At 44.9% G+C, this 14,049-nt stretch overlaps 1 protein-coding gene across 14 annotated transcripts in view; it reads left to right on the top strand.

Annotated features, from left to right (window-relative positions):
* The window catches only part of terb1 (telomere repeat binding bouquet formation protein 1), a 235,388-nt gene that overhangs the window by 64,722 nt on the left and 156,617 nt on the right, over positions 1–14,049 (top strand). For 13 of the 14 annotated variants that reach the window (XR_011596397.1, XR_011596396.1, XM_070898307.1 and 10 more), the window contains 4 exons: positions 3,251–3,366; positions 4,521–4,643; positions 6,670–6,822; positions 12,064–12,195. Coding sequence is in view for 12 of the 14 variants with exons in the window: in XM_070898307.1 (XP_070754408.1) it covers positions 3,251–3,366; positions 4,521–4,643; positions 6,670–6,822; positions 12,064–12,195 (524 nt within the window). In the remaining 2 variants the exon portion in view is untranslated. The remainder of the gene's footprint in view (positions 1–3,250; positions 3,367–4,520; positions 4,644–6,669; positions 6,823–12,063; positions 12,196–14,049) is intronic. The other variant, XM_070898304.1, reaches the window with a different exon arrangement.

The raw sequence follows: 14,049 nt of genomic DNA, 5'->3' as shown, positions 1-14,049 counted from the left end.
GGCCCTGGGGATTTATCGGCCTTCAATCCCGTCAATTTCCCTAACACAATTTCCCGCCTAATAAGCATATCCTTCAGTTCCTCCTTCTCACTAGACCTTCGGACCCCTGGTACATCCGGAAGGTTACTTGTGACTTCCTTTGTGAAGACAGAACCAAAGTACTTGTTCAATTGGTTCCCCATTATAAATTCACCCGAATCCAACTGCAAGGGACCTACATTTGTCATCACTAATCTTTTCTTCTTCATATATCTATAGAAGCTTTTGCAGTCATTTTTTATGTTTCCGGCAAGCTTCCTTTCGTATTCTATTTCCCCCCTCTTAATTAATCCCTTTGTCCTCCTCTGCTGTATTCTAATTTCTCCCAGTCCTCTGGCTTGCTACTTTTTCTGGCTAATTTATATGCCTCTTCCTTGGATTTAACACTATCCTTAATTTCCCTTGTTAGCCACAGTTGAGCCACCTTCCCCGTTTTATTTTTACTCCAGACAGGGATGTACAATTGTTGAAGTTTGTCCATATGATCTTTAAAGGTTTGCCATTGCCTATCTACCGTACTTTTTAAGTATCATTTGCCAGTCTAATCTAGCCAATTCGCACCTCATAGCACCAAAGTTATCTTTCCTTAGGTTCAGGACCCTAGTTTCTGAATTAACTTTATCACTCTCCATCTTAATAAAGAATTCTACCATATTATGGTCACTCATCCCCAAGGGGCCTCGCACAACAAGATTGCTAATTAGTCCCTTCTCATTACACATCACCCAGTCTAGGATGGCCAGCTCTCTGGTTGGCTGCTCGACATATTGGTCCAGAAAACCATCCCTAATACACTCTAGGAAATCCTCCTCCACCGCATTGCTACCAATTAGGTTAGCCCAATCAATATGTAGAATAAAGTCACCCATGATTACTGCTGTACCTTTATTGCACACATCCCTTATTTCTTGTTTGATGCTGTCCCCAACCTCACTACTACTATTTGGTGGCCTGTACACAACTCCCACTGGCGTTTTCTGCTCTTTGGTATTCCGTAGCTCCACCCACACCGATTCCACATCATCCAAGCTAATTTCCTTCCTTACAATTGCATTAATTTCCTCTTTAACCAGCAACGCTACCCCGCCTCCTTTTCCTTTCTGTCTATCCTTGATGCCTTTGACAGCGCAGGCTCTCCCATCACAGCCCGCCAGATGAAAATCTAGACCAATAGAGATCCCCTCCTATCCTTGATCAAGAAATTTGTCCTGACTGGGGATTGGGCGCCCGCACACGGAGCATGCCCCGAGGAGGTCAGACCGTTTCACAGACGGATGGATGAGCTCTCCCTCCAAGTCGACTGCCGGGTAGTCATGCCCCAGAAGGGAAGGGAAGCATTCATCATGGAACTCCACAGTGAGCACCCAGACATCGTGCTAATGAAGGCCATTGCCCGGTCACATGTATGGTGGTCGGGAATTGACTCAGACCTGGAACACTGTGTTCGCAGGTGCACGATGTGTGCCCAGCTGGGCAATGCCCCCAGGGAGGCCCCACTCAGGCCGTGGCCCTGGCCCACCAGGCCATGGTCACGTATTCACGTAGACTACGCGGGTCCGTTCATGGGAAAAATGTTCCTCATTATTGTTGATGCGTACTTGAAATGGATCGAGTGCATCATATTGAATTCGTGCACGACATCCACCACAGTGGAGAGTCTGCGTGCGGTTTTTGCGACCCACGGCTTGCCAGACATCCTAGTTAGCGACAACGGCCAGTGTTTCACTAGCTATGAATTCCGGGAGTTCATGTCGGGTAATGGCATCAAACATGTCAGGACAGCACTGTTCAAGCCGGCTTCCAATGGCCAGGCGGAATGTGCGGTCCAAATCATAAAACAGGGCATGCTTCGGATTCAATGCCGCCTATCGCGCCTCCTGCTGGCCTATAGGTCCCGACCGCATTCGCTCACAGGAGCCCCGCCCGCGGAACTACTCATGAAACGTACACTTAAAACTCGGCTGTCCCTCATTCATCCAGTCCTGTCAGACATTGTTAAGGGCAAGCCCCAGCCCCAAAATGAGAGCCATGACCGTAACTCAAAGGAGAGATGTATAGAAAGCGATAACCCTGTATTTGTTCTTAATCATGCTTTGGGGCCCAAGTGGCTTGAGGGTACTGTAATTGGCAAAGAGGGGACTAGGGTCATAGTGGTCAGACTTAATAATGGACAGATATGCTGCAAGCATCTGGATCAAGTAAAAAAAAGGTTCAGCATGGACACCCAGGAAGATCATGAGATGTTGCCCACACCACCGCCAGTGAACGAGCAACAAGAACTTTTAGCAGCATGCACAGTCCCTGCGGCCAGCCCGGACAGGCCGGAATCACCACAGGTGACAGAGACGCATGCCAAGGCTCAACAGCCAGAGCCCCAACTGCGGTGCTCCACGAGAGAGCATCGACCGCCTGAAAGACTTCATCTTTGACCCCATAAGACGTTGTGGGGGAGGTGATGTCATGTATGTAACCTTCATGTAACTGTAACCTTCATGTAACAACACTGCACACTGTATACACATAAGAAATGCACACCTTGACCACAGGGGGTGAACTTGTGGGAGACACTCCTCACCTGGTCATCCAGGTATATAAAGGGAGGTCCCACGCAGGGTCAACACTCCTTGGTCCTGGGAATAAAGGTTCAGGTCACAGAGTGACCTTGTCTGCAGAATGTGCCTCGTGTGAATTTATAGTAAAGTGTAAGGACACTACAGTAACTTAAAGATCAGCAGTGAGCATTGGCCTCTAGGATGGCATGCAGGTGAGCAGCAGGCATCTGTAGAGCTGGACCCCTAACAAGGAGCTGATACCACCAGGAGAGGGTGGGAGACAATTGGTGAGAGAATAGTCCTAGCCAGTGAATATACGTTTGCATGTGATGTGTACAGAGGTGCTCGACAATGTTTAGCATCTATTTGGGAAAAACCCCTCAATTTGGAAAGTTGCAGTGTTTCCAGCACTGGACTAAATGGGGCTAATCTTTACCTTCACCGATTGGCAAAGTATATTGCCCATCTGTTATAAAACCTGTCGAATTTCCAAATCCATAGCAGTGAAAATCAGGTAGGTTGTATAACAGGTGGGCGATCCACTTTGTCAGTTTACTGCCCAATTAGTGAAGGTGAAAATTACCCACAGTGTCTCTTAAAGCATTAACAGTTTCTTCAGTGTAGGTTTACATTTTGATTTTCTTTTTACTTTTCACCAGAACTAGTTTTCCAATGTCGGACAAGAAAATCGTACATGAAAACATTGGTCAGTACTACGAGTTGTGGTCATCCATTGGGAGTACTCTCTGTGCTTGTGTCAACAATCCACAAAATGGTATTTAATTTTTACCTCTTTCAGATGTGGCTTTGTTATATTGAAGTTTTTTTCTCTAAAATATTTGTATAATGATTAAAAGGGGAACGATATTTATTTTAATTACTGCATTACTATCTTTTTATGAAGACCGTTGTGTCATTCGGAATTCTTCACAAATTTCTGGTTACAGATTCACCTGCCCCGCTCGTGGGTATATTGCCTAAATGTGGTCATTTTTCATGTGTGTGTCTAGCTAGTGATTATCGGCAGGTTATTTGACTGAGGAAAATCACAGCCAGATCCAAGCTGACAAAATGTGCATTTCCAGTTGGTGGTCATTGGATAAAGTTCAGCAGCAATAACTCTGGTTTATTTTCCCCTCTCTCCGTAGCTCACTGATGCATAGGACAATGGTAGCATGCTGGCTGTGACAGCTAACTCAACACAGACCGGGTCTGGGACTATGTTTGTCTGCACAGTACAGCTACACCTCGTGGTACATTTACCCACTGAGCCAAGGGGCAGCATGCTTTGATTTTATTCAAACAGCTAGAATGATTTGCTCTTTAAGTAGGAGGTGCTCATTGCAGTTAAATACATAATGTTTTTACTTTATGTAGGGGGAATGTTCTGCACCGAGGCCTTTGAGAAAATCGTACTTCTCAATAAATCTGCAAAACGATTGCCTCGTTTGAGCAAGCCGTGGCAGGAAAAATTAAAATAAACGATTTGAGTTAGTTGGTCTGATGTGGGATAGCAGCAAAGCATTGCGATTACCCTCAATATCCCTCAGCTAGGCAGAGAGAAATAAAACCAATCAGGGTTCCCACTGCCAATTGTCATCTAGTAAATCTTCCCAGAAAAATTGCGTGTCTGCTGATTGGTTGAGGACAGAATCGGCTCAGCCAAGATGTCCGTGACAGTTGAATACCCCTCCCCCCCCCCCCCCCCCCTCACCCCGCCATCACTCAGTGTCGAGGCTGACAAGGAAGAGCTGCATGGAAAAGGCACCAGAGGGCACTCAATGCCGATGAAACTACCATCGCATGAGTCATCATCTTTAGGAGAGGGGGAGGGGAGAAAACTGGCTTAAAAAAGGGAATTTGAATACTGTTGAATTGATCTGTGTTTCTGTGGTGTCACATGCACTGATCTGTGTGTAACTGTTACAGAAGAGAACCAGAGACTGTGTATAACAGCCTTCCCATTTGCAAAAGACTGCCTGCAGAAATGCATCAGGCAAGAAGTAATCCGGCCCATTTGTGCATTTATTGGACTCACAGTTGCTAACAACTGTAAGTATCTGACTGTATGAGATGGTTTTCTGCATATGTATAATATGATCTAATATGTAACGAGACAGAGGGGTCACTGTTCCTCCCCTCCCCCCTCCCCATCCCCCCACTCCATTAGAATTCAGCTTCATACATTTCTGAGTTCAGCTCATTTGTGTGGCCAGGTCTTAACCCGGAAATGCCCCGTGAATGGCTGGGCGACCCATGCTGGGGGATGGAAATTGTGTGTTGCCGCCTGCAACCGTGCAAATTCTCACCAGACACTCAGCCTTCTGGCTGCTGTCAAAACCCTTCTACGGGTCTGAAGTGGTTGCTGGCAGCCCCTTTTCAAATCCTCCAATCTGAAATAGCTAGTCATAGCCTCTAAGGTCCACTGTCTCTGTGTCTTGGTTTTTTGGATGTCTGCCAGGCAAATTTCAGGAAAATATCACGGGAGGTGTTTTGATGTCACTCTTGTCTGGTGGATACCTCAGAAAATGCCTGCAGAAAGTGCAAAGTGGGTGGAATCCCGTCACAATGGGTCTCCACTCCGATTTGCTCTGCCTCACACCCCAGAACCAGGAACTCACAGAGTATTAAACAACGGACATTTCTACAGTGTCTTTCACGACCACCGGACGCTTTACAGACAATTAAGTACTTTTTGAAGTGTAGTTGCTGTTGTAATGTAGGAAACGTGGCAGCCAATTTGTGCACAGCAAGCTTCCACAAACAGCAAGGTAATAATGACTAGATAATCTGTTTTAGTGATGTTGATTGAGGGATAAATATTCGCCCAGGACACCGGAGATAATTCCCCTGCTCTTCTTCAAAATAGTGCACATGAGACCTCGGGTTTAACGTCTCATCCGAAAAACGGCGACAGTGCAGCGCTCCCTCAGTACTGCACTGGAGTGTCAGCCTAGATTTTTGTGCTTGAGTCTCTGGAGTGGGACTTGAACCCACGACCTACTGCCTGAGAGTCAAGGGTGCTACCCACTGGCTGTCAGAAGAGGCTGTTTGAAAATTGGTCTGCTTGAAATTGGTCTGCTTGTAACCTTGATCAGGGGGCATCTTAACTGCACAACTTTAGTGCAATCCGAGTACCAAATATATTATTGAGTATACTTCACCCTACCTTCCCCCTTAAGTTACAGCCACCATGAACACATCCATGTGGCAGTGGGCACGTGATTTGATGCAGGACCTGCTATTAAGAGTGTAGCAATTTGAAATCTAACCGGTGAGGTGGCTGAAGTAAGTTTGGGCCATCTTGAGTCAACGGTACAAAGCTGCTCGTAACTCAGCGCTGCTTGTCAGCCTCACTCAGACAGCTTGTAAAGATAACTGGAATCGAAATGTTATGCTGGTGCTGTGAAGGCTGCACTTTTGAGGGTGAGTTTAAAGGGGGACCTCTGAGACACTCTTTAGGGGCAAAACTGGCTTTCGCCCTGTTTGGGGTCGGTAACTGAGGGTACGCGGACTTCCTGCTGCCGGCGTGGACATCCCACCCTCGTCGCAAAATTGCGGTTACCGCCCCTCACAGGAAGTGCACACTGTCGCACGCTCCACTTCCCTTTGGGGCGGGTTTGGCGGCGCTACTCGGCTCCGCAGAAAACAGATAGACATGACATATTACATTATTACAGCTTATTACATTAAGATCGTGACGCAATCTCAATGGATTCTATTTCCTCTAAAAAAATGTTGTTGGGGCAGAGTAGAAAGGTTTTTCCTTGTGATGAACCAACACCATACCTGACCTGGGAGTGGTTGATGGGACAGTGTACAGGGCACTTTACCCTGCATCTAACCTGTGCTGCACCTGACCCGAGAGAGCTTTCTGGATAAAGTAAACAATTTTAAATGCACATCAGACGCATGCCATAGCTGCCCTGAAACTGCTTTGCTCCTGAGACGGGGTATGAAAAGTAGAAGATGTTCTTTTCCCCAACACTGACATCAGTCAGCTTGATGAGTTCTAATATTACCCTCCAGAGTTACTATACTGCAACTGCACTTATTATTTCTTTTACTTTCCCTTAAGCATATGTACAGGACTACTTTTGTAAAGTCGGTGGCCTGGATGCTCTTGCTCAGGCTCTTGTGAGGTTAGCAGACGAATCTGTAAGACATCATTCCAGCACAGAGCTGGCAGTAGCTATGACAAAGACATTGGATTCCTGCATTTCAGAAAATTGTAAGTAAATCAATAGTTTGAACCTCTAAGGTCTAAAGCGGCATTCAGTTCCAATGTAGGAAAATGTAGCAACCCCAGTGGCTGTGTTGGTAAAGGAAGCGAGTGACTGAACCATGCAGAATTGAAAGTCTCCGCCTGTATGGTGTGTGCGAGGGGGTGGAGAATCAGCAGGTATCCACTGGCTCCTGCTAGAATGTGTGTGTATGTATGAGAGAGAGAGCGAGAACAGGATTGGGTTTACTCGTGATGTTCTCCACGATGAAATACATAGAAGTCACAAAACGGAAACAGGCCATTCGGCTCAACCAGTCTATGCCAGTGTTTACCCTCCATGAGAGCAGATAATCACAATTACTCATCCTGTTCCCAAATCCATTCAATCCCTTTTCCTTCATCCACCTCTCCAATCTAATCTTGAATTTGTTTCAACCACTAACCCTGGAAATGAATTCTACAGCCTCACGATTCTCTGTAACGAAGTATCTCTTGCTCGCTTTCATTTAATCTTGTATCTATGGACCCTTGTTCTAGGTACCTCAACCACTGGAAACAGTCTGCTTCTATCTACCCTGTTCCATCCTTTCATCATTTTAAACACGCTATCATACAGGCCTAATAACTGTATTGTTCTAACAAAAAAAATATTTTTTTCAAGTTTTCCTCATATGTGTATTCTTTCATGCCAGCCAGCACCAAGTGAATCTGCATTGTACCTCTCTAAAGCTTCAATATCCTTCCTGTAGTATGGGTCTCAGTATTGCCCACAGAACTCTACCTGAAGTCTTATGGTTTTATATAACTCATCGTTACTTTGTGCTAAAATCTAGAATCCCAGTCGCTTTTTTTGCAGTTTGATCACCATAAGGTGCCGCCTTTCATGCCCTGTGAACCTGTACCTCCCCCCCGCCCCTCCCCCACACCCTTCCCGCTGCTCGTCTATGGCACTCATAGCCTATTTCTACTCAGAGTATCATTACTGCTATTATTTTTTTACAGAATGCATCACCACACTTTTTGACATGAATTCCATCTGCATTTATTAGTCCATTTCCCCCTTTTTTCAATACCCTTTTGCAGCTTTAACTGTTCCTTCTACTTTGGTATCATCTACAAATATTGACATCACTCCCTCTATCTAAGTTATATATACAGGTGTCAGCTGTGGCTTAGTGAGTTACACTCTTGCCTCTGAGTCAGAATGTTGTAGGTTCAAGCCCCACTGAGGGAGCACAGCACTGTTGGAGGTACCGTCTTTTGGATGCGACATTAAACCGAGGCCCTGTCTGTCCCCTCAGTTGGATGTTAAAGATCCCATGGCACTATTTCAAAGAAGAGCGGGGAGTTCTCCCCACTGTCTTGGTCAATATTTATCCCTCATCAACATCACTAAAACAGATTATCTGATCATTATCACATTGTTGCTTGTGGGAGCTTGCTGTGCTGTGCAAATTGGCTGCCGCATTTCCTACATGACAACACTTCAAAAGTACTTTATTGGCTGTAGAGAAACACTATAGAAAATGTAAGTCTTTTTTAACAGGAGTTGCCCAGAACTGAACCGTGCGGGATACCGGTGCCCACTTCCAATCTCTCTGAGAAGCTGCTCTTAATTCGTACTCTCGCTTCTCTTCCTTCTAACCAATTTTTGATCCAAAATAGCCCTGTCTGGGGTCACATATGAATAATGTCCATCGTGTCAAGGTTAAGAAGGGCTCACCTTCTGTTCAGCGACCAAAGGACTCGCTTTGGGAGTGGAAGCAAGTCTTCCTCGATTCCGAGGGACTGCCTATGATGATGGTGATGAGAAGGGCATCCAGTTTCAATGGGCTTGTATCTCACTGACCGAGGAAGAGAAAATTTGAGAGGGAAAGTATTCACCAATAAAACAGAAAATACTTGAAAATCTTAAAATAGAAAGAATTTACATTTTTATAACAGCGTATCAAGTCTTCACAACAAGCCAATTAGTTTTTGAAATGCAGTCAAATTGCTTATAGAAAAGCTTCACAAACAGCAAATGAGACAAATGACTAATTAATCTGTTTCTGATTGAGGGAGAGCTGTTGGCCAGGCCAGCTACTTTGTATAGTGCCATGGGATCTTTCATATCCACCCGACAAGGCAGGCAGGGCATCAGTTGTCAGGCAGCTCTGACAATACAGAACTTTCTCAGTACTGCACTGCAGTGTCAGTCTAACTTATGTGCTCAAATCCTACAGCGGGCCTTGAACCATATCAATTTAAGGTGAGTTCTACCAACTGAGTCAAACTGACACTTAAAAAACTTGGCTAATGATTTGGATTTTTAGATGTTGGTAGATTGCTGTACCCTGAAAATTGGAGCCCTCTGTGTCGAAGTAATTGAATGTGATATCTCCAAGTTTGCAGATGACACTAAGCTGGGTGGCAGTGTGAGCTGTGAGGAGGATGCTAAGAGGCTGCAGGGTGACTTGGACAGGTTAGGTGAGTGGGCAAATGCATGGCAGATGCAGTATAATGTGGATAAGTGTGAGGTTATCCACTTTGGTGGCAAAAACAGGAAGGCAGATTATTATCTGAATGGTGACAGATTAGGAAAAGGGGAGGTGCAACGAGACCTGGGTGTCATGGTACATCAGTCATTGAAAGTAGGCATGCAGGTACAGCAGGCAGTAAAGAAAGCAAATGGCATGTTGGCCTTCATAGCGAGAGGATTTGAGTATAGGCGCAGAGAGGTCTTGCTGCAGTTGTACAGGGCCTTGGTGAGACCACACCTTGAGTTCAGTGTGCAGTTTTGGTCTCCTAATCTGAGGAAGGACATTCTTGCTATTGAGGGAGTGCAGCGAAGGTTCACCAGACTGATTCCCAGGACGGCAGGACTGACATATGAAGAAAGACTGGATCAACTAGACTTATATTCACTGGAATTTAGAAGAATGAGAGGGGATCTCATAGAAGCATATAAAATTCTGACGGGAATGGACAGGTTAGATGCAGGAAGAATGTTCCTGATGCTGGGGAATTCCAGAACCAGGGGTCACAGTCTACGGATAAGGGGTAAGCCATATAGGACCGAGATGAGGAGAAACCTTTTCACCCAGATAATTATGAACCTATGGAATTCTCTACCACAGAAAGTTGTTGAGGCCAGTTCGTTAGATATATTCAAAAGGGAGTTCGATGTGACCCTTACGGCTAAAGGGATCAGGGTGTATGGAGAGAAAGCAGGAGTGGGGTACTGAAGTTGCATGATCAGCCATGATTATATTGAATGGTGGTGCAGGCTCGAAGTGCCGAATGGCCTGCTCCTGCACCTATTTTCTATGTTTCTAACATGGAAAAGATTTGCTTAATGGTGAGCAGGGGATGCTATAGGAGATGGCAACGTGAAACTATATTTTTAAAAATTGACTTATTTTCCCACCCTTGAATTCAGAGTTTTGTGCTTGGGTATGGATCCACGTGGCTGGATGAATGAATGCAATTCCTAGATTGTTAATACAGAGCATATATGCCAGAAGCTCAATATAGTACAGGTATTGTTTCCTCCAACAGTGAAGAAACAATTCTGCTCTGCACCACATAGGTGTCGTTTATCTTCAGGTGTGAGCCTAGAGAGTGAGTGTTGGCAGCGATTGAACTGTATGGCCATTACATCCTAATCCCATCCTGTCCTACATAAGAACATAAGAATTAGGAACAGGAGTAGGCCATCTAGCCCCTCGAGCCTGCTCCGCCATTCAACAAGATCATGGCTGATCTGGCCGTGGACTCAGCTCCACTTACCCGCCCGCTCCCCGTAACCCTTAATTCTCTTATTGGTTAAAAATCTATCTATCTGTGATTTGAATACATTCAATGAGCTAGCCTCAACTGCTTCCTTGGACAGAGAATTCCACAGATTCACAACCCTCTGGGAGAAGAAATTCCTTCTCAGCTCGGTTTTAAATTAGCTCCCCCGTGACCCCTAGTTCTAGTCTCCTCGACCAGTGGAAACAATCTCTCTGCCTCTATCTTGTCTATCCCTTTCATTATTTTAAATGTTTCTATAAGATCACCCCTCATCCTTCTGAACTCCAACGAGTAAAGACCCAGTCTACTCAATCTATCATCATAAGGTAACCCTCTCATCTCTGGAATCAGCCTAGTGAATTGTCTCTGTACCTCATCCAAAGCTAGTATATCCTTCCTTAAGTAAGGTGACCAAAACTGCACGCAGTACTCCAGGTGCGGCCTCACCAATACCCTGTACAGTTGCAGCAGGACCTCCCTGCTTTTGTACTCCATCCCTCTCGCAATGAAGGCCAACATTCCATTCGCCTTCCTGATTACCTGCTGCACCTGCAAACTAACTTTTTGGGATTCATGCACAAGGACTCCCAGGTCCCTCTGCACCGCAGCATGTTGTAATTTCTCCCCATTCAAATAATATTCCCTTTTACTGTTTTTTTTCCCAAGGTGGATGACCTCATACTTTCTGACATTGTATTCCATCTGCCAAACCTTACCCCATTCGCTTAACCTATCTAAATCTCTTTGCAGCCTCTCTGTGTCCTCTACACAACCCGCTTCCCCACTAATCTTTGTGTCATCTGCAAATTTTGTTACACTACACTCCGTCCCCTCTTCCAGGTCATCTATGTATATTGTAAACAGTTGTGGTCCCAGCACCGATCCCTGTGGCACACCACTAACCACCGATTTCCAACCCGAAAAGGACCCATTTATCCCAACTCTCTGCTTTCTGTTAGCTAGCCAATTCTCTATCCATGCTAATACATTTCCTCTGACTCCACGTACCTTTATCTTCTGCGGTAACCTTTTGTCCTGACACAACATTCGCTATCCAGCAGGGTTATTGAGTAGCAATCAGGGGTGTGAAATGTGGCTGGTTCTGTCTTCCCTAGCCCAGGAATGCTGAAGCCTATTATAGTGTCCCAACTGACTGACATCAGCTAACTCAACATAGACCAGGAATCAAGCTGGGACCTTATTCTCTGTAGGGCTTATTAACATTCTAGAAACTGTATTAATCCATTCATCATTGTTTGAGGTGTTTGATCAACTCAATCTGCAGCCGAGATTAGGAATTCATCGTTAAACAGCACGGTGTGTACGCTGGTCCCAAACCCCGAAAAAAGCAACCATAATTTTTGTGATGCTGTTTTATTTATGATTCCATGCTCACATTGCATCCTTATTACCACAAGGAAATGTTTTTAAAAGTAAAAAATAATGTCTGACATAATTATTTTTTGACAGCTTCTGTGGCTTCACGCTTGTCAGAATACTTAATCGTACCCAAGCTCGTGGCGCTGTTGTCACAGAATGGTCTTGACATAAGCAGTAAATTGGGCATTATTCTCGCTATTGGGCACTGCACTGATGGATGTGGTAAGTGGCAGAGATTGTGCTGGCAAAGCATTTACATCTTCATATTTGGAATCCTCTTTCATCTAGTAATGAGCTCTGCAGTATTTCAGCAGCAAGGCTTTAAGTCTAATAGAGCTCACAGTTGATAATTATCCATGCTTGTTGCAAGATTTGCAATAATGATCTACAAGTTATCCAGTATTACAGAGATTGGGAGTTTGTAAGTTTCTGAGAAGTAAATAATTTTTACCAAGAATTTTCTTCTAATTTCTTTTTTGCTCGTTTTCTTCGAATCTCTCCTGAAGCAGTTGACTTTTTCTGGAGTGAGGCTCCTGGGGCAACAGAAGCTCTCTGGGATCTCACCTAAGTGACCATTCTTCAAGTGTGAGCTTAGGCACTGCATGTCAGCATGCTAATTCACCTTACAAGGCATCTCTGATAAATCCAATCTTGTTTGATCTCCTCCTGCAGCATTCACACTCGTGCAGTCTTCAGCAGGGGTCACTAGACAGCAATCCGTAGAAACATAGAAATTTACAGCACAGAAGGAGGCCATTTCGGCCCATTGTGTCCGCGCCCGCCCACAAAGAGCCACACGGGCCTCGGTCAACAGCCCTGAAGGTTACATATAAACCTATGAACAATGGCAGAAAGGTAAAGAACACCCAGCCCAACCAGTCCGCCCCACACAACTTACACCGCAACATTCTACACTCCACCACAACCGGAGCCATGTGATCTCCTGGGAAAGGCAAAAAACAGATAAAAACCCAGGCCAATTGGGGGAAAAATCTGGGAAAATTCCTCTCCGACCCAGTGAGGCGATCGAAACTAGTCCAGGAGATTATCCTGGCCATATTCGATTCCCTGCAGCACTTACCATCGTATCTGTGCCAACCAACAAGAGGTTATCCAGTCTAATCCCACTTACCAGCTCTAGGTCCATAATCCTCCAGCACCATGCCCAAATCCAAAGAGGACTGGAAAATGATGGTCAAGGCCTCTGCTATTTCCTATTTGACTTCGCTCAACAATCTAGGATGCATTTCATCCTGCCTGGGGCTTAACTACTTTCAAAGCTACTAAATACTTTAATACCTCCTCTCTCACTATGTTTATTTCATCCAGAATTTCACACTCCACCTCGATAGCAGTATCTGCATTGCCCCTTAGTGAAAACAGACGCAAAGTATTCATTAAGAACCATACCAACAACTTCCGCCTCCACACAGAGATTAACCTCATAGTCTCTAATAGGCCCTTTCCTTTCTTTAATTATCCTCTTGCTCTTAATATATTTATAGAACATCTTTGGGTTTTCCTTAATTTTACTTGGCAAGCTCTCTCTTAGCATTCCTAATATCCTTTTTAATTTTATCTCTGAACTTTCTATATTCCTCCAAAGATTCTACACTATTTAGCTGTCGGTATATGACATGTTTCCCTTTTCTTCTTTATCCTCCCCTGTAACTCCCTAAACATCCAAGGGGCTCTAGAATTGTTATTCCCACCCTTTTTCTTTAAGGGCTCATGTTTGGCCTGAGCCCTCTGGGCCTCCTCCTTGAATGCCTCCCACTGTTCCGACACTGATTTACCTACAAGCAGCTGTTTCCAGTCCACTGTGGCCAAATCACTCCTCAACTTAGCAAAGTTAGCTTTTCCCCAATTTGGGACTTTTATTCCAGGCCTATCCTTGTCCTTATCGATAACTAACTTGAATCTGACTGAATTATGGTCACTGGCACCCAAGTGCTCTCCCACTAATACCCCTGCCACCTGCCCAGCTTCATTCCCCAAAACCAAATCCAAAACCGCCCCCTCTCGTGTTGGGCTTGTTACATACTGACTAAAAAAGTTCTCTTGAATGCATTTTAA

The sequence above is a fragment of the Pristiophorus japonicus genome, chromosome 13 (assembly GCF_044704955.1).
Source record: "Pristiophorus japonicus isolate sPriJap1 chromosome 13, sPriJap1.hap1, whole genome shotgun sequence".
Classification (NCBI taxonomy): Eukaryota; Metazoa; Chordata; class Chondrichthyes; family Pristiophoridae; genus Pristiophorus; species Pristiophorus japonicus.
The sequence above is the reverse complement of the archived record's forward strand: the minus strand, read 5'-3'. Positions and strand labels throughout refer to the sequence as shown.